At 54.2% G+C, this 23,678-nt stretch overlaps 1 protein-coding gene across 2 annotated transcripts in view; it reads left to right on the top strand.

The window, feature by feature from the left end:
- The window catches only part of JADE2 (jade family PHD finger 2), an 84,759-nt gene that overhangs the window by 38,417 nt on the left and 22,664 nt on the right, over positions 1-23,678 (top strand). For both annotated transcript variants that reach the window (XM_075714964.1, XM_075714963.1), the window contains exons 5-7: positions 6,453-6,622; positions 18,808-19,019; positions 22,981-23,148. In XM_075714964.1, the coding sequence (XP_075571079.1) occupies positions 6,453-6,622; positions 18,808-19,019; positions 22,981-23,148 (550 nt within the window). The remainder of the gene's footprint in view (positions 1-6,452; positions 6,623-18,807; positions 19,020-22,980; positions 23,149-23,678) is intronic.

Below are 23,678 nucleotides of genomic sequence, written 5' to 3' on the forward strand. Positions count from 1 at the left end.
AGCTTTCCGGGCTCCAGTTTTCCTGGTGGTATTGTAGCTGAGGAGGGGTGCACAGCATGGTCTGTTTTCTATATTGCTGTAAATCAGGGCATGGGTTTTTCCAAAGGATTGCTCTCTGGTATTAAATTGTAGGATCTCTTCCACCGTTTCTCCTAGCCCAAGGCAACTGTCTCTGCAGTCATTGATCTTTATTTCTGAACACCGAGCTCTTAGCAGGTGTGTTAGCATGTGTCAGGGAGGAGCGGGCTGCTTTTTAGGGACGTGATTTTACCCACTAAAGCAAATCCGGGAATCGACGGGAGGCTCTGCGCCTCTGGGCGTTGCATCCTGCTTGGTATTCCCAGAGGCTCGGGGTGTCCAGTGCGAGCCCCTGGCACCTGGCAGCCTCCTGCACCCCTCGGGGTGGGAGGGATGCTCGTAGGAGCAGGCGTAGCCTCTCGTACGGTTTGCTGAATCGTTTGTGAGCCATAAAAACCTCGTGTTTAACCAAGTGCTGCGGATGAGTCAGGGGTTTGATCTGGACCAGGCTCCCAGCAGGTCTTTGTAGGGTCATACAAGCTGCTCGCCGTATAAAAAAATTATTTTGCAGTTATTTCTGAGGCGCCGTTGGGCAGCAGGTATCGGCACCGCTCGAGCCACAGCTCAGAGCCACGCGACAGGGCAAAGCGTCCTGACGAAAGGCATTTGCTGAGCCGTCGGAGGGGCAGACCTGGCGCTGGAGTCTCATCTCCCACTGGTGCAAGTCAGGCGTAGCTACACTCAAGTCATAAAATTCATGTCAGTAGAAAATGAGTGTAAGAGGAGCCAGATCCTGAACGTGCAGTTTTTGCTTTCCGATTAGGTGCCCTGCGTCGGGGTTCAGCCTCTCTGGCTCTGGCCGTCACTGGGTGCGCGTAATCTGCGGGTAAGGCTCGATGGCAGCGTTCGTCTCTCTGGGACCGCGGGGCACCGTGTCCCCCGGCGTGGGCATTGCCTGGGGACGCTCCGGCCGATGCACTTCCCTCCCCCGGGGCCGCGTTGGCCTCAGAGGCTGCTTAGGGGCAGGTTTCATGCCGAGGGGCTCGGCGGGCTGCGGACCCTTTGGGCTGTCTTTCCTTTTTCGTCTTTTCCCTCAGTTGCGCGCAACAGGCTTGGGGGTGGAAGTTCTCCTCCCGGCGCCGCCTTTGTGCGGTTTCTTCATTTCTGACCTCCTCCGTTTGCTGGTATTTGAAATGGCGAGGACGTGGCACAGATGTGTCCCAGCATCCCCAAATCTGAATTAACTCCGGGGGATGCCAGCCCACGCTGCCGGGTGGGCACGGGGTCCTGCCCGTGAAGAGGAAACTCCGAAAGTAAAGTTTAGTTTAGAAGATAGATTTTATATCAATACTTATTCCTTGCAGGACTAATAATTGGTAAGGGAAGCCAACTGCAGTGAGGGAGGAGCTGCGCAGGCAGCACGGTGCCGCGGTAGCTGGGTGCTGCGCACTTGATCGGCCCCCCCGATACGCGTGTTTCCAGCCGGGGGGAGGCACCTGCCATCGCTGCGTTGGCACGCTTCGACCCTCGTAACCGAGCGCCAGCGAGCACGCGGAGCACGCCGCTAGATCTGTGTATTTTAATTAACTTGACCTTCGTCATCAGTGGCGCGGGGAGAGGCGAAGAGTCGCTCTGTAATTTTGTTAAACCGAAGCGATCTCCGTTGAACAAAGCGAACTCCGTTAGGACGAGAGGAAATGGGCTCAAGCTGCGCCAGGGGAGGTTTAGGTTGGAAATTAGGAAAAATTTCTTTACGGAAAGGGTGGTCAAGCATTGGAACAGGCTGCCCAGAGAGGTGGTGGAGTCCCCATCCCTGGAGGTGTTCAAAAAACGGGCAGAGGTGGCACTTGGGGACATGGTTTAGTCTGGTCTACCCTTGATTGGTTTAGTGTGGGCTTGGTAGTGTAGGTTAATGGTTGGGCTGGATGATCTTAAAGGTCTTTTCCAACCTAAACGATTCTAGGATTCGATGATTCTATGAACAGCGCGGTGTTAGGAAGGGGTGAGCATCGCGTTTCCGTGCCGGCGGTGCTGTTACCATCAGTGACCCCGTGAAGCTCCCTGTGATCTCTGCATCGGCTGCGCAAAGCCAGGACCTGCGAGTTTAAACGCCCGTCCGGGTTTTGGGGGGTTCGGTCGCATTCGGCGGGCAGCTGCGTGACCGGGGAGAGTCGCTTGCATCCCGTCTCTGAGCATCAGGTTCAGCAAAAATCCTTTTCCACCAGGTGCCTGCGGTAAGGAGACAGCGCCCGCACACGCACGCGCCGGGGCCGACTCGCCGGGGCTCGGGCGGGCGTCGCGTCCTGCGCGCCGGCAGCACCGGGCACGCGGCGGCTCGGCTCTCGGCGGGCGGTATGGCGTGTGCCGCATTATAGATAACCCCAAGAGACTTCTCCGGTCACCGTCAGCATCCTTACCAAAATAAGTGCATTTCGGTGGCTGTCAGTACAGTAAATGACCTGTTCAGGCCGCCCCTTTGATATGCAGGCAGGGCATTCATCTTTGCATTTTTATGCCAGGCTAAAAATAGCAGCTTTCTCCCGCCGTCCCGAGCTCTCCCGGCTGGCCCGGTGTCCGACTATCACCTGTTGCAGCCGGCTGTTCGGCGAGCAGCTTGTGTAACTCGGCTTAATGAAGGCTCACAGCGCCGTCCCCGTGCCTGCTCAGACAGCTCCGTCCGACCGGAATATTCATTGCAGTTGCAGGATATTTTTTTTTTCTTGACAGCTTTGAGCTTTCTCCTGCAAGACCACCGCAGCTGGACCTGGGCTGGTGGGAAGGAGAGGTCCAGTCCTTGGACCAGCGCACGTTGCGCCCGCGACTCCTCTATATTTTAGGGACTTGGGAGCACCTTAGATGACGGTCCTGAAGCCCAACCGGGGCAGGCATAGTTTCAGTGTTATTACCGCTGTCTGCATTAAATACAGACGTTACTGAATCCCCAAGCCCTGTCCTACATTACGGTGAGCTTGTTTTAAAATCTGGGGACTGAGAGCCGTCTTTTCATGGGGTTATTTTCAGATCCTGAACTGAAATTTGCAGATGTCCTCAGGCCATTGGGGCACATCTTTATTTTCAATGTACCGCTGGGGAAAGTAAGGCAAAAGAGGCAAAAAGAACCCCGTCCTTGATGTTTCCCTCCTCGAGCAATCAAATTATTGCTTTTCCCGCTGGTGGCTCTGGAAGTGCCTCCAATGGTTGTGACTGCAGAGGACAGCAATTAAACTACGTGTCTGGGTCCGGAGAAGCTCCAGGTTCATTTTTCTGCCCTGCCACAGATTTTCTTCCCAGCCTTGGGCAAGGTAGGGTCCCGTTCCCAAGGGCAGCCGTGCATTAATTTCTTCCCTTGGTACTTCACAGACCTTGGTACCGCGATTCAGCTGATTACGTGATGGGCACGATGGCTTTGCCCCAGACACATCGCAGAGCACGAGGCACTCGATGCTCTGACGTGAACTTACATATCGGGACAGAAGGCAGATAAAAGGCTTGCAGGGGCCAACAGGCTTCGCAGCTGGTGCTGGTGCAGGAGGAGGGTTGGATCCTCTGGCTTTGCATGGCAGAGAAGCTGCTTGGAAGGGGGTGACGTGCTGCAGCGGGTTGCTGTTTGCTTGTTTGTTTCTTTGCAGTGTCTTTCTGTGTTGACATTTGCGCCGGGAGGTGGTATTTTGGGCAGGAAACGTGAGCTGTGCAAATACTGCAGCGAGCTCCAGCTCCCAACTTCGCAGAGATCTGTCAGCTGGCACCACAGGCTGCTTTTCATTTCCAGCTCGTCCTCTGCTTGCATGTCATTACGCGCAACACTGTTGACGTGTGCATGGCAAGTGTCATGCATATTGCCGCAGAGTTGCCAAGAAAAGGCAGAAGAGCTGACAGCCAGCGCCTGTTCGCTTTCTATGCAGGGAGTTTGCAGCAGATGAGGCAGCTCCTCTCCCCGTCCCTGTGGTTGTGACTAGAGAGCGCTCAGAACAAATCTCACGGACCACTGTGGGATCTTCTCCGTTGCTGAGCCTGCCAAAGCACTGCCCAGCGCGGTGGGAATGCGGCACTAAAGTCTGTGGCACGCTGAAGGCGTCCCGCGGCAGCGGGCAGCAGGCAGCCTGCCTGCAACGGGGGGGCTCGGTTGCAGGGGCTTGGCTGGAGGGTGTTTTAAATCGCGGGTCGCTCTGCCTGCAAGGGATGCGCTGGGGAGTGGATACCTGCACAGAGTGGGTCGGGCATCTCATCCTGAGCAGCCTCAGAGATGTGATCTCTGTGGTGCCCCAGTAAATGAGCAGTAATTGCTTCTGAGGAGTTAATGGCTGGCGGAGTCACTGTTGCTATCAGTATTTGGAGCATCGTATCCGTTGGACCTAATTTTTTCTCATGTAAAGAGTTAATTTCCCTAGATGAATGGAAAAACTATTGCTGTAGGTAAAGGAAAGTTGTCACGGACCCGCACTGGGACCGGCTCAGCACGAGCCCATCAGTCGACTGGTACAATGGGGCTGGAAGCGGAGAGTCCGGCCAGGACTGCCTGCATCGCTGGGGAGAGGGCTGCAAGCAAAGCTGGGTGACTTGGTCGCCAAACTATAACTCATCTTTCCTGCGGTCCGGTCCCAGGCTGGGCGAGCGGGGAAGCGCTGGTAGAGCTGGGGCTTCCTCCAGTCCTCGGAGACCTCTGGAGAGACTTGACGGATGCCTCTGCTCCCGCTGAGCACTTCGGGCAGGGCACAGCGGGGAGAAGGCGCTGGCTGAGCTCGTGTTTCCGAATGTAACTAGGACAGAGCGTTGCGCTTACGTTCATCCACTGGCCAAAGAGTCTCTCATATTCACAGGGCGCAGAGCGCGTGGCGGTGCCAAACCCAGTGCCTGCGTGCCGTCCTGCCCGCAGGGTGGAAGGAGCTGGGTCGGCAGCGTGGCCGAGATGGCAGCGTGGTGAGCAGAAGCCCTTGCCGTAGCCCTGTCGCCGTGTTTATTCCATGTCTCTGGTGCATCCTGCCTTTTGGGGGTATGGGATGCTCCTTTGCAGCCGTGGAGCAGGGATGGGTTGGTGCCACGGTCCCCCTGCGCCGGCAAGAACTGGCTCCAGGCAAGGGCATCGCTATTTGTAACAGCCCCGGTCCTGTGCTTGCATGTGCTTTCCACATCAGATCCCCCCATTTCGCAGGCAGGACAGTGTATTTCTCCCAAACGGGCTGTTTCTGTCCTGATGACCACATCAGGTATTCCTGTGTGAGCCTCTCTGCAAGCCCCCGTGGGGAGAAACAGCCCTCTAATGACAGGGGGAGCAACATGAGGTTGATGCTGGTGGCTGTAGCAGTCGGTCGAGTTATTTGACTCGGGAATCCAAACACATAGAAGGTTGCTGCCACCAGGCTGGTAGTAAAGCAAGGCGGGAAGGAAGAAAGGAGCCACACAAGGTGGAAAAACGGCTTAATTTCTCATGGTGTGAGAGGGAATTGCGGAGCTCTTGAAAAGCAGGCGTGTTCCCGTGGAGAGCCTGGTGCAGAGCCGCCCGCTCCGTGCTTCCCCGGGGCTGCTCTGCAGCCTGGAGCCGTGAGGAGCGCGGGCTGGTTCGTACCGAAAAGCATCAGTGGGAGTTTAGGAAGAATGAGGTGCGGCGGTAAACCCTGCGTGCGGCACTGATCCTGCTTTTATTTCTGAAGGGATGGGTGTTAGCCACCAGTCTGCAGGGAAGAATACACTGAGGTAGATGGAGGCACGGGCCAAAAACCAAATTCCTGATTCCCAGGGCACTCCCTCCCCTCCTGACAGCAGCCCGAGGCGGGTGGGCACGGCGTGGGAAGCCGGCCCAGCGGGAGCCGGAGCCACAGCGCAGCGGGATGCGGGCTGGCTCTCAGCGGCGGCGCGATGCCGGGGCCGTGCCGCCGCGCTCCCACCTCCCCGTGCCGCTTTCCTCTGGGACGCTGGGAGAAGCGCAAACCCCCGGCCCGTGAGCAGCAGGCATCTGTCACAGGCAAAGGTGGATATTTCTCTGGTTTTGCAGGATTTTTATCTCCAAAGAGCTCAAAAGCTTTTTTACTGTTTTGTTGGAGAAAAAGATGAACGAGGTTTTCCTAAGCTGGTCATGATACCGAGGATGTCCAGCCTTTTGCAGCCAGTTTGAGGTCCCAGGAAGGGGAGCTGGCAGCCGGGCTGTGCTCAGCATTTTCTGACAATCAGCTTGTTTTGATGCATCCCAGCTCAAACCATCACATAAGGTGCTCAGACCAGCAGTCTCTGGGAAAGTGCTTGTGTCAAGCTGGGGTCCTCAGAGCATCCGAGACACGGGAGATGAGACACCAAGCGCACAAAACCCCTTTGATTTTGCTGGGCTTGCTTTCCTTCTTAGAGTCAGCTTTGTACATGGTATATTTGCACCCTCCACGGCAAGAAACCGGATACTTTTGCAACTTCTAGCTCATTCTCAACCTCTCCTTCTTTTCTTCCAGGATCATACCCCAGCTGGAGAACTCACCTTCACAGGTTTCACCGAGTAGCCTGCCTGGCTCCGAGATTTCAGAAGCTACGAGGACTTACTTGCAAGGAGTGAGCCGCTATGACCTGGATGAGCTCGACGCTTGCTGGTTGGAACTTGTTAATATGGAGCTCAAGGAGATGGGTGAGTATTGCTGTTGTTTTTCTCCTTGCCTGGGCATCCCAGAGTGGGCATTCAGTCTTTTTAAGTAATCATGTGGAACAGAAGGCCTCGAAGAAGAAATTTTTGTTCAGGCTCTCCCAAAGAGATCACACGGATGGCTGCACTGAGGGATGTTGAGGGCATTTCAGTGCCTCTCACTCACGTAGGGGTTTTGGGACGTGGTCTAAGAACGGGGCAAACCAGATGATGGTAGGAAGAGCGCAGCGTGCCCCGTGGAGCAGGGCTCTGGTTTGCAGAAGAACCGATAGATCCAGATCGCTCATGGCCGTGCTCTCATTTCATGACCGTTGTCACCTCCCGCACTCATCCCTGCGGCATCTGCACTGCAGGAGGAGGCGTTGGTCAGGATGGGTGTGTTGACCCTGACTCCTCTTCCTTTGACCGGCCACATCTGAAAGCATTTCTCCAACATTTCTCCAACTGTAGCCAACTGGGCAGATGGAGTCAGAGGAAAGCGGATTTCCTGGTCAAAATGTGTAGTTCTCAGAAATGCTGGTCCTGGGTTGTGTCTCCTTTCCCAGGTGTCTAAATATCACACATAACGTTGCCCGCATCACCGCTGTTATATCATTGCACATTCTCAAAATCCATTAGTGCATTTCGGTTGAGGGCAAGTACCTGGATTTGGAATTTGACCATTGGCACTAGTGCTTAGCATGGTCTGCTGGGCAGATTTGCTGGCACAGACACGTGGGTGTGTAGCCCTGCCAGACCGTGGAGAGATTTTCCAGTCCTTGTTAGGTAACGGTTGCTGTGGTGTGGCTGCTGCTGCGCAGGTAAGAATAACAACGCAGTAAAACATTCACCTGGTGAGGTCAGTGAAAGCTGAAACGTGCCTACGTGAAGCATTACTCCCCGTTGCAAAGGTCTTTCAGGGGTGGGACAAGGTATCTTCTTCTGATGTACTCATGATTTACAACCAGATTTTGTTAGCGTGATCTCCGGGACCTTGAGAAAGTTGTAGAGGCTGCTTTTAATTTTTAATTTAGAATCGTTTAGGTTGGAAAAGACCTTTAAGATCATCCAGTCCAACCATTAACCTACACTACCAAGTCCACTCTAAGCCAATCAAGGGTAGACTAGACTAAACCATGTCCCGAAGTTTGGCTAATTAGCTCTCACATGTATCCTGTGTATTGCATTTCCCATAATCTCGGTGGTGTGGAACCCGTAGTCTCACTAGCAAATCGCAGTCAGCTTTGCCCTCGTGAACTGGTCCTGTATTAGCAGCCTCAGCTCTGTCATTAGCACACCCAGGTTTTGAGCTGCTGGCAGCTACGGTCAAGTCCTTGGGCAGAGCAGACGGGGCTCCTGGGCGAAGCCGAGCGGCTCGGTCCTGCTCGGGTGCCTTGCAGAGGATCCACCCTTCCTAACGCTGGACAGCTGCCGTTTCTGCATCAGGAAACCGGCTTGTACCGCACCGGGCATCCTTTTGAATCCGCCGTGCTGTCACTGTATCTCCTGCTGCATTTCCCTCACCATCTCCACAGCTGGGTGGCCATCAGAGGTGTCTCTGGGCTCCAGAGAAGGGTTGTCTGTATTTTCACTTCCCCCTCGTACGTATTTCATAAGTCTGTAGAAAGGCAGCGGGCAGAGCTCCGGCTCAGTTGGGTTAAATCTGGCTCGCTTTATGATTTCTTCAAATTATTGGGTTGCAAATGCGGCGTCTTAGACGGCTCTCGGATGTGGAGCTCCCGTGCTGACGGATAGCTGGAGGGCTGAGGTGAAGCGGGCGCTGTCGGGGCAGGGATCCCCTTGGGCACGGGCCCCAGGGATGCTGGCCTGCGCCCAACCTGCGGGCGCTGGGGGAGAGAGGCGGCTTCGCTCTCCTCCGGGAGCGCGTTGGAGTTAGGAGGGGAGCTTGAGCATCGCCGCAGCCATGCGCCCCTGCTAGCCCCGCTCTTTGCAGGCGCGTCGGGTGGGCTGGCGTCGCAGCATCCCGGCGGGCACAGCCTGAACGCCGTGTCGGGACGCAGGCGATGCTTCGCCGCTGTGCAGTTTTGAGCAAGCTGTGTCTGTCTTCCCCCGGCTCCTTGTCATTTGTCAGCCAGTCGGCTTTTCAAGGATGGTCCTTAGGAGGTGTTTGTGCAGCACCAGGCTGGATAGGACCACGGTCTCTGATGAAGCCCCTGAGCCCTCCTGCCATAACCAACTGTAGACGGTAATAACGAACCCAGGGGATTTCAGCAGCGGCAACGCAAAGAGCCTCACTGTCCAGCAGCTGATTCTCCAGTCCATTTCTGTTGCTGAAAGAGCGCTGTAATTACTGGCTGAGCCTTACATATGCTGGGGAGAGAGTGGCTTTGAAACGCAGCGTTTGGCGCGGGAAATCCACTGCGGATGTGGCTTCAGCCCGAAGGATTCTGGTATCTCGCCCCATCCCCCAGCCCTCCCGACTTCTCTAGCAGTGCGAGGGCTAGTGCGTTTTTTCCAGCGACTTGAAAGGGAAGACCTGTGGCATTGATGAATAACCCATCCCCGGCACCGCGGGGAGGCGGGGGTCCGGCAGGTAGGCAGCGGGACGGGGGGCTGGACCGCAGAGGCTGCGGGGCCGCAGGGCTGCGCGGGCAACGGGCTTCTTCGCGGGATGCGTTTTCCTATTTGCGGAAGGGATGGGGTTGGGGTGCACGTAGAGGAAGGCTGTTGCAGCAAATCCCTCGCTGCTCGCCTCCTGGTTTTGCTCCCTCTGCTTCCCGCGTGGGAGAAGCCACGCAGCCGGGCGCAGCGGGGATGGGATGTGGAGCCCGCGCCCTTCGCCACCCAACGCAGAAGATTGCCGCCTGCCTAGGTTGGTCTGAAGGCAGGCCGTAAATAGTGCTTTCTCCTGGAAGCCCTCGACATTAATGACCTGCTGAGATTTCCAAACCAGCTTTGCTAATCTCCGAGATCATTAACATGACTTATCTGGAGAATTGCAGCCTCTCCTCCTATTCAGAGAAGTCAGGAGTTATCTCCCAGCGCCCGGATACGCAGAAGTCCAGATTCCTCCTGGGAGTTTAGCTGAGCTGTTGTCACTGGGCAGTCCAGGGGCACAATGTGTCATTCCCAAAATATTTAATGACAAAGAAGGAGCCTGATCTCTGACTGGCTCTTGAGGAGCCGCGGGGAGGAGAGCTGGAAAACACCTATGAGATCATCCATCTCCCTTCGCCGTTAGCGCGGCGTTGATCCACGTAGCGCACAGCACATGCCTTTTCCAGTCCTTTTTAGGTCACCCCGGGGATGGAATTTTATCACCAAGATCAGATAAGCCTCCAGATAGCTCCAGCTCTGTGCACTCTGCCGGCTCCTCTCCCAATCAGGTGGAATTGCTCCGAAAAGCAAAAGTTTTTCACGCGAAACGGCTTTAAATAGTTGCAAACCCCCCATTAAGATGCCTCAGTAGCTGCTACTGCACTCAGTAGAAATGTACTGTTTAAAGAACCTCCGTGCGCTAGAGATGAAATCAATATTTAAGCACGCCTAAATGTTTTATTTGTTGCTGCTGCAATATGAGAGAGCAAAAAAAGCGGGTCTGAAGGAGTCTGAATGAAACCCTGAACCAGATTTATGTGTACGCCACTGCAGGCAGCACAGGCCTTTCCTTTTAGAGGAAAATATTCGTTTTTATATTAACATTTTATGCTGTATTTTGTGATCTCCACTAAATCCAAGGCTATTGTAAGAGCGGGGCTAGAGAGACTTCAAAGACCAAGGCTGAAAGATCCCTTTGCAGTGATCGGCACTTCATAAACACAGGGAAAATCCTCAAGAAATTGCTAAAAACGTTGCCGGAATCAATTTCGCTTGAAGGCAGAGTCGAAGTTTCTAAGTATTGCCTTGACTTAATCCATATGGTGTATGCTGCTCACATATGCCCACCACAGCTTCTATCTTGGGAGCTGGAGGTGTTCCTGGTATTTTATGGCAGGAACATGCAGAGGTCACATTTATTGCTTTTGAAGCTCCGGGGGGAATTCATCACTGCATACTTGAGATATGTCTGTGTGCTAATGAGACGATACCTCCCTCGGCGGAGGTGAGATTGGTCAAGTAGACGCGGAATAAACCAAAGTCGGCGGAGTAACCCCCGGGAAGATGTACTCAACGGAGCAGAGGCTGCCATTGAGTGTACGCCGTGGAGGCTGGCTGCCCGCCACCCCGCAGTGCCGAGAGCCCTTGTCCGAGGCTACCCCCACCCCACCGCGTCCTCTCGGGATTTGGGGAGCCCCCTTTTCCCCCCGAGGCAGCACATTGGTGCTCCCCAGGCAGAGCCTGTCCAGCCGCGGGTGCCCATCACCGCCGCCAGGCTCCATCCTCTGTGCGGGGCCACGTTTGAAGCCCTTCCATCATTTTAACGACTTTGAGCGCAATTCCCCGCCGTGCTGCGGTGGCGGAGGCGCGGGCCCGTTCCCCACCGGTGCAGCCGGCCGGGGGGAGCCCCACGACGGGGACCGCTGCCCCCCGACGCGGGGGATCCAGGGGCTGCCGCCCCCCCGCAGGGATGCTCCACGGCCCCGGCTGGCGGGCGGACGTACAGAGTCTTTTCTTTTTGCAGCAGGACCCGTTTCTTTAACCACCAGCCCGGCTTCCCCCTTCCAAGTGTCTTCCCCACAGCCATAAGGGACCGCTCGCAGCCATGGCCCTTCCACCCCCTTCCCCGCCGTGCCCCCGCGCCCAGGCTCACCCCGCTTGCCGCTCATCGCCCGAGAAAGCTTAGCCCATTAATAATTCAGGGGCTGTTCAGGGGCTGTTTGGATTTTTTTTTTTTTTTTTTTTTCCCCCTTGTTTTGAAGAAATCCTGCCGGTTTGGAGCTGTTTTATAAGACGTCTGTGCTGCAGCCCGCAGCGAACATCCGCGCGTAGCCTGAAATCTTTGTTCTCCGCGGAGATCGTAAGCTCATTGCACAAGTAATCATTTCGGCAGCAGACCGGTTTGGCGCCGGGGTAGACGAACCGGCAAATCCTCCGCTGCTCGGTCGTATATTACGAGCAGGAGGTGTATTTAATAGAGGTACAGCTGCACAGCGTAGAAGTGTCTTGGGAGCAGATTTAGGGCTGGAAGCCATTCTCGGTTGCATCGCCGATGATCTGGATTAACACCCTTGGTATCGCTGGGAGGAGGATTCACCGCGCTTGCTGGCGGGCTCTTGGTGCTCGTGGAGGGGTCAATGCCCCGATTTAAGGCAAGGGCAGAACTCACCTTGTGAACAGGCAAGTCAGAGGAATAATAATTCAGGCTCAAATAATAATCCAGGGTAATTTTGTGTGCAAATAGCCTCGGCCTTTAAGCCTATCTTGAAGCAAGGAAATGCAGAAATATTTTCAGGTGGCAGTTTCTTAAGCTGTCGGCAGAGATGAAAACACCGCGAGGCTCTGGAAGGGAAAGCTGAGCTTATTTAACTCCTTATAGAAACAGATATTGCAGGAAAGCTGTGTGAATGTATAGATGAGCAGGGTTGGAAATCGGCGGGAGAAGCTTTAGACGTTTTGCCTCCACTTTTTTCAGCACAATCAGTTTTTATGTCAAGCTGTTAGTTTTGCTATTTCCATAAATTCCTCGCAGTAATTGCAGTAGTTCCCAGCAATATTCAGAGTTTTGCTGCTGGATGGAGCGAGGAGGCTTTCATCAGAAGTGCTCCAGGACAGCTCTGCCGGTGCCGAGCGTCGCTGGAGAGAGACAGCAGCTTATAAAGCGGCTTCTAAAACATTTTGTCATCGTCTTAAATTTGAGCGATAGTTGTTGTCGGTGGGTGGCAAGAAAGGGTGATAATTGGTTCCTGTAAATCTTTTAAGTGCATTAGCAGCCTGTGTTTGTAACAAAATATCGAGAAGTTTGACTGCGGATGCTCAGCTCGCGCAGGTTGCATGTTGCCGGTTGGTTTGTCGGTCACGCTTTACATTAAGGTTCTGTTTATAAATAACATTGATAAAAGATTAATGTACAGTTGCGGCATCTCCCAAGCATTGTGTGCCTGCAGATGATGGGTTAGAGGTGGCTGGGGAGTCCCAGATAGTCTGGTGTGGTGTTCGGGTGGCTGTCCGCCATCCCCTGACCTTTCCAAAGGATGCTTGGGATGGCACCCGGGATGCCCAGGGGAGCACCCAGCCCGGGGCAGGGGTGGCTGGTGTCCCCATGGGTGCCTCGAGTGCATGGGTGCTCAGCTTCTGGCCTTACTCAGAGGCAAATTGTGCTTCTCCCAAAGCGTCCTTCTGCACAGTGGTGCCTAAACTCAGTTTTAGCATCTAGCCAGTGCTTTTTATCATAGAATCATAGAATCATTTAGGTTGCAAAAGATCTTTAAGATCATCCAGTCCAACCATCAACCTAACACGACCAAGTCCACCACTAAACCAAAAAAGGGGAGAGTCATAATTAATTCCATGTTTCCTGGCTTGGCAGCTGGACTATTTTTTAATGAAAGTAAAACTAGGAATCACTAAGGTTGGAAAGGAGCTCTAAGATCATCAGTCCAACCATCAACCCAACACCCCCATGCCCACTAAACCATGGCCCAGAGTGCCACATCTGCCCGATTTTTGAACACTTCCAGGGATGGGGACTCCCCCACCTCTCTGGGCAGCCTGTTCCAATGCTTGACTACCCTTTCTGTGAAGAAATTTCTCCTAATACCCAATCTAAACCTCCCCTGACGCAGCTTGAGCCCATTCCCTCTCATCCTATTGCTTGTTCCTTGGGAGAAGAGCCCAACACCCACCTCACTACAACCGCCTGTCAGGTGGTTGTAGCTTTGGATTGCTTTCATTCTCCCGGCCTCCGAGGGGGGAAGGATCCTCTGCCCAGCTTTGCAGAGGCAGAAGCCCAAGAGGCAGGTTTGATGTGACTCCCAAGTCGAGCTGGAGAGAGCTGGAAGCAGATCTCAGGAGCCTGTGGTCCCAGTGCCGTGCGCCAACACCCCGATCCCATCAGGGAGCTGGTCTCCTTTCACTCTTCAGTTTTTCAAAGATATTAGGAGATAAGCCTACATCATGTCACAGGTGCTTTTTGGGTATTTTTTAATTAAAAACCCCAGTAATTTTGCTTGTTTATATATATTTTTACTGAAAAGTAGACTCCAAGGTTTATAGCTTGTGAATCAGCTAATGGCACAGCCTTCAGCCCTGATGACTGTTTGTTCATGAGCCGTTTTATCTCCAGGTATCTTCCACAGGGTAAAAGAATTTATTGTTTCAGTAAATTGATTTTAGTGGAGTGCCGTTTAGTCAGAAATAGGGCTTGGTTTTGTAAAAGGTGGCTCTCCAGCTATTTTTTTTCTCCCTGCGCAGTGAGTCGGCTCACACCACGATAAGGGGTGGCTGAGAATTCATTTAGCAGAAGAATATTGCTCCTTCATGCCACATAAATTACAATATTACACAAATAATTATAACGGAGAGCGGCGTTGTGTAAAGGAATGTGCTCGGTGGTTCTCCCAGACCCGGCGCTGTGGCTTCGGTGCCAACCCAGCGATCCCAGCTCCTTTGGGATAAAATATTTAAATTCTGTGTTCCAGCTGCGGTATGGGCAGTCACTTCAAAGTCTGGGGGGAAGCTGAGGTGTGTGGGGTCAGGGCGGGCACCTCGGGAGCTCCCCGGGGATAACGGGGATGCTGGGCGGCTGCGGAGCTGCAGGCATCGTGGCGGACCCCGATGTGGCAGAGATACGGAGAAGAGTTTTCTGCTGGGAGCAAAGTTCAAATGAAAGGCTGGGTTCCTACGCGTTTTGCCTTCCTGAATCAGATCGGGAGTCCTCCTGTAGTGCATCATTGTCCGGTGCCTCTTCTCCTCCTCCATTTCCAAAGCCACGTCCCCCTTCTCCGCCGGGGGATGCTTCCTTTGGCTGGGTGTGTGCTGCCCGCCAGCACCCTGCTCCGGGCAGAGAGAGGATGGCTTTTCTCCGGCTGGGATGCGGTGGGAAGCAGCGTGCTCTGGGTGATAGCCCTTCCCACCACGGGATGATGTCGGGGGTGTCCCATTAAAACCAGTCATCGTTAACACGCTCGGTGTCGATGGGGAGAGGGTAGGGGTGGACTCCTGGAAGGGGCGATGGGACACGGAGCCTTGCACTGCTGCGTTAGCGTTTTGAACACGGCTCCAGATCGCCGGTGCAGTAATGAGATTGGCGTGAGATTAAATCCTCACTTCTGGCCACGTCCCTCCGGACAGAAACTATGAAGAAGTTTGCAGCCCTTCTCTGTGGAAGCTCAGAAAAGCTTCGTTTTCTCCCTCCCTTTCATACAAGACCTTGGCATACCTTAACCAGGTAAAAATACCTTTCTCTTGCTCAGCAGTTAGAGTCCACGGTCCTGCTGATGGTCTCAAACGTGACTTACCCTCTCGACGTCGCTGGATTTAGTCATCAGCGCCAAGATCAGTATCTGGGTCTTTGCTTTTCCTTCCCCGGGGACAATACCAGTGTCACTTGTGCACGTACACGAGGAGTGTTTTGGTGGAGCGTTTTTTTTGGTTTTGCTATTTAGCTGGCCACAATCAATACAGATAGCGTTTTCGCAGCCAAAAAGATGGCAATTTTGTGAATGGAGTTTAATAGCACAAACTTTATATGATGCAAAAGGAGATAAATGGAGCACAAATGGAAAAAGCACTTCACCCCCAGGCCCCATGGTTTAGTGTTTCGTAAGCGATTAATCGCTTCATCCCCATCAAGTGCAATTGTCAATTCAATAAGCTCCGAGGTACTCTGAATGGCGCTTGGCAAGCGAATTCCTAATGTAATTACATCTAAATGGAGTGTGAGAGCGCGCGCGTGTGCGCGCGGGAGGGAGGGAGATCTATATTTTTCAGTGTAACAGTATAACAACCGCATTGCCTGTAGGCTGGTAAGGGAACCCCGCTGGGGTGCCCGTCTTGCTCTGGCGCGGGAGTTTTGGGATCGGCGGGGACTTTCTCCTCAGGATTAAGCTGGTGACACCGGGGCATCGCTGTGGATGGATGTCCTGGTTTCGGCTGGGATAGAGTTAATTTTCATCCTAGCAGCAGGCATAGTGCTGTGTTTTGGATTTAGTAGGAGAAGAATGTTGATAACACGCTGATGTTTTTAGTTGTTGCTGAGTACTGCTTATGCTAGTCAAGGACTTTTTCAGCTTCCCATGCTCTGCCAGGCGCACAAGAAACTGGGAGGGGGCACAGCCAGAATAGTTGATCCCAACTGCCCCAAGGGCTATTCCATACCATATGACGTCATGCTCAGTATATAAACTGGGGGGGTTGGCCGGGGAGCAGCGATCGCTGCTCGGGAACTGGCTGGGTATCGGTTGGCGGGTGGTGAGCAATTGCATTGGGCATCACTTGCTTTGTGTATCATTATTATTATTATCATTATTATACTGTTACTATTAGCATTACTATTTTACTTTATTTCAATTATTAAACTGTTCTTATCTCACCCCAGGAGTGTTTCTCACTCTTACTCCTCCAATTCTCTCCCCCATCCCATCGGGGTAGGGGGAGTGAGCGAGCGGCTGCGTGGTGCTGAGTTGCTGGCTGGGGCTAAACCACGACAATGGAAAATGGGGAAATGCGGGAGGTGGGATGGGAGCTGGTTCTTTCCACTCGAGGTGAAATGGGAACGGTGGCGATGCCAGCGCGATGCCCGCGCGATCCCGACCCTGCGGGCAGGTTAGGGTCATGATTCCTATGGAAACCCTCCTCCCTTTCCTTCCTCGCGCTGCCTGCAGCTGCCGGCTCTCTGCCTGGCCTCTCCCCGAGCACAGGGCGGCTCTAGAAAGCGCGTGGGGAAAGGCACCGGCAACACTTCAATGATCATTTTGCTTTCCAGAAGAGCAGAGCCTGAAATGTTGGGAGAAAGGGAGTAACTCCAGGCTGACGCTCCGGTGCCCGGGATCATAGTCACAGATGCGGACTCGAAACCCTGACCGAGAGCTTATTTCATGTTGGCTTGAAGTCGTGGCTTGCAGCTCGCCATCAAGCAAGCGCAGCGCAGGTGGTGTGTTTATAAAGGGACACCACGAAGGCAAAAAGAACGCTCTGGCTTTGTCTGTAACCCGCACCCTGCCCCGATGCATCCGACCGGCACGATGCCAGGAGCAAGCCGCCCTGGCTCGGGCGCGCGGGACTCGCTGTGCCGCCGTGCCAGCGCAGGATGATGCTTTGCATGGCCGAGCCCCGGCAGCCCCCGGGCAGCCTGTGCCAGCCTGGGGCTCTGCAGAGATCCCGCGCCCATCGCCGGGCTGCTCGGTAATAAAACAGGCGTCGGCAGGTTCCTCGGCGTGCTGCGGCACAGCAGCCTCAGCGCTTGAAAGGGCTGTGATAGGGAGCAGTGTTGTCTGTCTTAGATGGTATCTCAGACTCGACACAGACGTGTAAAATGCCAGGCTAGATGTTTGCAGAGACTTGTCAAGCCAAGGGAAACCGTGCCAGCGCGAAACATTGGGGAAGAGCTTAAAAAGGCAGACAATGGTGTGTTTGCTTGCCGAGCTCGCCTACGGGTTGCTTTCCCCCTTAACAGAGTTTTTTCAGCCGGTCCATGGCCGTCGGGGGAAGGTGCAGCCTCTGCTGGCACCGTCCAGCCGGAGGGGCCGGGAGCGCTGCCCGGGACCCCCGCAGCCCCCTCCCTCCCCAGCCCCGGGGGCCTCTCGGGGGCCCAGAGCTCGGCTTGGGACGGGGCCGTCGCACTGTGGTTCGACAGGTGCCCAGGGTGGCGAATTTCTCACTGAACATATAATTAATAACTGCTCCACATCAGCACTTCCTCAAGCCTTTTTTTCCCCCTTGCCTGCTCATAAATGAGGTATTTTCTCCCGTTGCCTTGCAACAGGAAAGGTGGACAGCGGCGCGGGTTGGGCTCCTCCGCTGTCTGGTGCGTTCTGGAGCATCCTGGCCGTTATCACGAATAATATACACAAATGAAATGCAAAGATGAAATGGTTTTTATTGCATCCCGCTGGTATCTCCATCCCCATCTCTGTGCCTTCCCTGGTGATGAAATAGTGCTCACAGGGAGACGGGCTGCGGTGGGGGTTTAGCTCTGCTTCTTATCCCTCGCAGAGAACCTCTCTCCTGCTGCTGACAGATTTTTCCCTTCTTTTTTGCCTTACCTGGAGTGACCTCACGTTGTGTTTGTGGCACTGGGATCTTTATGGGTGAGTGAGAGGCAGCGCCTTTGGGAGCAGCAGTCAGCGTGGCACCATTTCATAGAACCATCGAATCGTTTAGGTTGGAAAAGACCTTTCAGATCATCCAGTCCAACCATTAACCTACACTGCCAAGTCCACCACTAAACCAGTTAAGGGGAGAGGAGCAATTTTGTTTTTTCCTGGCTTGGTGGCTGGATTATTTTTTAATGAAAGTAAAAACTAGGAATCATTAAGGTTGGAAAGGCCCTCTAAGATCATCAGTCCAACCATCAACCCAACACCCCCATGCCCACTAAACCACGTCCCAAAGTGCCACATCTGCCCGTTTCGGTGCTGCCAAGCTCCTGGCAGCAGCATCCCCCCGTAACGGTGCCCAGGTATCCCGTTGCTGCTCTGAAAAAGCCTCTCCTGGTTATTGGCCTCGTATTCCTGGTTATTGGCCTCGTATTCCTGGTTGTCACTCTGGATAAACCTCTGGTAAAGCACCTCTGCCACTTCTTTCCACTAAAGATCCTGGTACGAGGGGAATAAAACACAGCACAGCAGATCTGAGCCCACCCCAGGTCTGACCTTCCGGTTCCACTAAACCCAACCAGGAAAAGAAACCTCATTTGTCCTCAATTTCAGCCTTTGGCTTCAGTTTTACAGTTCCATTTAACTGGCCTTAAAAGGGTCAATTTTCAGTCTTGACAATTAAAGCATTGACTTTGTGTTGCCAAAGCTTGTCTGAGCCCTCGCTGCAGAAAGCATCTTTGCAAAACTTGTCTCCTTGAACATTTAAACTGTCAGACCTAATTATCCGCATTGCTTCAGCTGAATGGGTTTCTTTCCTCTCAGCCAGCAGCAATATTTTGTTACTGTCTATGAAACATAAACTGCATCCCGAGTTAGAAGCAGCCGTTTTCTGAATCACCGCTCTTACCGTCGCTGTGGATTTGCCTCTTGAGTTGCAGTTTAAAATGCTCAGCCCTTGGCAAAACGCTCCCCGAAGGCGGGTGGGCTCTTGTGCCGGAGCTGCATCAGTGTCCTCCTCTGCCTTCTGCCTTGCAGAAAAGCCCGAGCTGGACGAGATCACCCTGGAGCGAGTGCTGGAGGAGCTGGAGACCATGTGCTACGAGAACATGAACATCGCCATCGAAACGGAGGAGGGCTTGGGCATCGAGTACGACGAGGACGTGGTGTGCGACGTCTGCCGCTCGCCGGAGGGGGAGGACGGCAACGAGATGGTGTTCTGCGACAAGTGCAACGTCTGCGTGCACCAGGTGAGCCCCCGCCGCCGGCGGAGAGCGGCGGGTTTTGGCCGTCTGCACATCGCACTCCTCGGGGTTCCTCCCGTCCCCACCGTCCCCCTTTCCCCGAGCTGCTGCAGAGCCCTGTTCTGCTTTTCTGATGGGTTCCCAGCGCCTCTGCAGCGGAGCGAGGGTAGCAAACGGGGTCTTGGATAGCGGGCAGACAGCCAACTTGCTTTTCTTACTTTCTTAGCCCCAGCCCTTCATAAGCGGCCACAGAAATATGCAACCAGAGGCTGAAAGCTGCTCCCCGCGAGCTTGCTTTGCTCCCTCCTCCTTATTCTCTGGTCGCTGTGATATTTTATTTTATGCCTCCTCTTCCGTTATTCTGCTTTCTTTACCCCATCTTTCTTTATTAAACTGCAGCCGCGGGACCTTTAGCATCCAGAGCAGACCAGCACCGTGTGCAGGACTGGCCGGTGGGCCGGGGGGACGCGGGTCTGCAGCCCGGCACTCTCTGGAGCGGTGGGCTTGCCTGCACCTCCAGCCTCCTCCTCCTCTGCATTTTCCTGGGGGTAGTAGGACCTTCCAGCTCCGCTAGCGCCGTCTCACATCGCGGGCTTTCTGTCTCAGCTTCCCTGCTGTACAAGTGTAGGATTTCACTTTATTTTGCTGCCTGGAGGAAAACCATTTTATTTTTAGAATTGAATGCAAATGCTTCAAGCCCTTGCTGGGGGTTCTGTGGGCTCCTGCGCTTGGTGCTCAAGGCGGGGAGACCTCGACAAGGAGAAGGCAGCTTCCTGAGGGTCTCCCGGGTCCCACACGGATCCGGGGAGGTTTTCCTGGTTGTGCTTTGAGGGGAAGCACCATGCGGTGCTGGGACGGCAGTGGCAGCTCCTGGGCTTCACCCTCTGGGTGAAGGCGTTGGGTTTTTTCCTCTGAAGAGAGCCATTTGCTCATCTTTTGGGCAGCTCTTCCATCAGCGCTTCCTGGGGGTGGGGAGCAACGGAGATATCTATAGTTGCGGGAGGTGGGTGTTTTGAATGATTTCCATCAGTGAATCAGATTCCACAAAATACCAGGACGATTCAGGGTTGGGGTTGGGGGATTTTTTTTTGTGTTGGGTGTTTTTTTTCTTTTTTAACGAGCCCAAGTGGCAGTGTGAGGCTGTGAGCTGGCACGTGCCGGTGGGCAGGGGCTTGGGGGGAGGCAGGCCAGCGCGGGCTGCCGCGGGGACGTACGGACCCCGGCTGTGCCCACCACGGGCCGTCGCACCCCGTGGGCTCCACTTTCGGCAGCGGCCCCGGTGCTGGGAGCACAGCGGTGCTGCAGAAGGGGACGCGGCGGGCTGGATTTCAAGGCTGTTGCAAGAAAAAGGAGATTTTCTGCTGTTTTCAGGGAGCGGAGTCCAGCCCTAAGCCTGATGCCAGCCTGGAAGCTGCCTGTGATTTAATCCCTGCTCCCATTTACGCCCTAAGCCACAAAGTCCAGAGCCACAGCACGGGGTGTTACGTGGCATCATATTTTTAATCTAACCTTCCCCGTGCCTTTGCCAGCCCCATGTCCAAAACCTGCTGGGGCTTTCCTGGGGGGAACCGGGTGCCACTGCCACCTGCTCCATGGATTTGGGCAGCGGCGGAGGGGAGCTGGGGTCCCGGGGGACACGGCCGGAGTGATGCCTCATCCTCCCGCATCCCAGTGGGAAGGGGCAGAGGAAGGGTTTTGCTCAGACACATGTTGGTGGGTTACGGTGCCGGAAGGGATCGTTGTAATCATCTCATCTGCATAACACAAGCCACGAGGCTTGCTCTTAATTAATTCCTATGCAGCGTAGCTTTTAGAAAACACATGCAATCTTCATTTTAAAATTTTCAGCGAGGAGGAATCTTCCACCCTGCCCCGCTGCTAAATCACTGCGGTTCATTGCTCTCGTGGCGGCAACGTCGCACTTCTGTTCAGCACGGGAATGATCCATCTCCAGCTTCCAGCCACCGCGCCGTGGTCCTGTCATTCCCAAATTCCCATTCCCTGGCGTGGGGACACGGCCGAGCCCTCCCTCTTGTTCCGTGGATCACACCAAGCTTTTCTGTGGCTCGGCATCCTCCCTGGTGTTTCGGCGTTCCCTTCTCGGTGACGTTGAGCCCGTGACAGGCGCGGTGATAAAAATAGCTGCTCTGCTTCTAGTCAGCATTGCTCTGGCTCCGTGTTCCCGGAGCACCTTCTGGCTGCTGCTGGACTGGGACAGCGTGTTTAGCCGATAACCCACCTCATTTCCAGAGCCGCTCCTTGGCTGGGACAGAGGCCCCGTAGTGTTTGCTCCTAGGAGCTCTAAAACTTCTAGGAATAAATAACCGAGCGCCAAGACGCTGCTAGAGATGCACACCTGGTCATAATTCCTGTTTTCCCCTGGATTTTGAGATCAGTCTGCCAGTTTATTCTCCTGGTGATACATACCAGGCTGATTTTTGTCTGGTACTAAATCAGATGTTTTATAAAACTCTGTTACAGAAATGATTTATCTGTCAGATTTGGAGGCGCTGTGAAACACACAGTTAAGTCTCTGAACCGTGTAGGCTCACAGCAATAATATTACCTCCCTTAATTCCTTATTATCCCAATAATCTGTTCATGAAGTGGTTTTTTCCCCTTGGAAATCACTATCAGAGTCAATTTGTGCTTTGGGGCAAGCTAAAGTCATGTTATAAAGCCTGTTCTTGGCCAGTGAAGACCGAGGACACGCTTTTCCCCCGCTCGCGCATCTCCGCGTGTCCCCTCTGCCCCATCCTCCCCCGCAGCGCTGTCGCTCCCGGTGACGGTGACCTGCAGCAGGCCGAAAAACTGTTGGTTTTGGGGCTAAACTTCAAAAAGTGGAGGTGAGAGATGCCTGGGCTCCATTTAGAGCCAACAAGCGGCAGGGTTCCGTATCGACGCTGCCCGCTTGCCTTCTGGAGGGCCGTCAGAGCAGCCAGATCTAGAATTAATTACATCGCCTCGCGTGAAGTAGTGACACAGCCCCGCGCTGGCACCCAAGGCAGTTGTCTGCCGCTCTCTGAAAACCTTTTAAGTGCGAGTTAGCGGGACCTGCCGGTTAAAAACTGTCGAGCTTTAGCACTAGCTGTTTAATAGAGTCATAAGTTACGGCCGAAGTGGGAAGTATTTTATCATCATCGTTATGTGATACGGCTTATCATTTGGCTCTTCCCCAAGTATGGAAGGGAAATATTTATGAAGCGCTTCGGCTTCGCTGCACCCTGCGCTATCACAGCGGGTCGGGGAGCTCCGTGGGCGCCCCGAGTCCTTTAGTTCTCGCTCTCTTGTCCGTAGACTTGTCCTTGCCTCGTGCGGATTTATCGTCCCTTAGATTTATCGTCCTTTATGGTTCCTCCCTGCTCATTTATATTCATGACTATCGGTTTCCCCTTTTTACCTTCCCGGAGTTATTTTCGCTTCCCCTGCAGGCTGCGTTGGGCGCGTAACCAGTGTGGCCGTCTTTCTCAATCACGGGGTTGTGGCTTTTCAGCCCGCAGCTACCTCGGAGTTTTTCTCCGCGTGGCATTTCTTACTTCTCTGCGTCACCGTGGGTCCGGTAGCGGTTCGGAAGCGGGCAGGAGATGAGTGGGCAGACGTCCGCGCCGCAGAGCTGTCGGTGGCGGGGGCTCTGATGGAGCAGCCGGGTTGCTTTTCCCCCCGCCCCAGGGGGATGCTCGGCGTGATACACAGCGCGCTGGTGTACTCAGCTTTTAATTAAAACCCAGGACATACTGATCTGGCATAAGTACCCACATGAAAACGGGGAAGGTAGCGAGGAAGGAAGAGCTTAACCTCGCCGTCCGTGATCGCGGAGCTGCTCCACATCTGCTGTTTGTTATTGCGATGCCCAGATGCGGTGGCGATAAGCCAGCGGTAGTGGAGAAGGTAGGAGTGGAGGAGGAGGCCCTGGAGGATGCTCTTCCCGGGCTGCTGGGACTAACCCACCTCCCTCGTGTCTGCGCAGGCGTGCTACGGCATCCTGAAGGTCCCCATCGGGAGCTGGCTGTGCCGGACCTGCGCCCTCGGCGTTCAGCCAAAGTGTCTGCTGTGCCCGAAGAGAGGGGGAGCGCTGAAGCCCACCCGGAGCGGGACGAAATGGGTCCACGTTAGCTGTGCCTTATGGATACCTGAAGTAAGATGTTTTCCAGCCTCCTCGTGACAGGCGGGTGGGCACGGACCTGGTTTCCAGCTCTGAGCCCAGGTTGTTCATTAGTGGTCGAAACAGCAAGTCCAGTTTGGCTCATCAAGCCGTGCTGAGGGCAGAGGCGCGATGCCGGTCCGTCATCGGGCTGTGTTTAATTAGCAGCCACGCGGCACCCCGTTAAGGGAGGATGCAGAGGTGGGGTGCAAGGGCGCAGAGGTGGGGGGCAGTCACGGGACCTGCCTGGGCAGGGTAACGCTGATTTCGTGTGCCCATCTGAGATGCACGGCGACATCCAGGTGAGGGATTAGTTCAGAGGAAACACTGGCATAAATTTTTCCTTCCATTTCATCCAGCTTTGTTTCTGGGTTTGGGGGTTTTTTGTTGGTTTTTTTTTTCTCCCCAAATTACAAGTGACCCTGAAAAATAACAAATAACTCCATCCCCCATTCAGACTGCCACAGACGTGACCCTGTAGGAGATTTGGGATGGTAACCAGTACTTACAACTTGTCTTCTATT

The sequence above is a fragment of the Pelecanus crispus genome, chromosome 8 (assembly GCF_030463565.1).
Source record: "Pelecanus crispus isolate bPelCri1 chromosome 8, bPelCri1.pri, whole genome shotgun sequence".
In the NCBI taxonomy this organism is placed as follows: domain Eukaryota; kingdom Metazoa; phylum Chordata; class Aves; order Pelecaniformes; family Pelecanidae; genus Pelecanus; species Pelecanus crispus.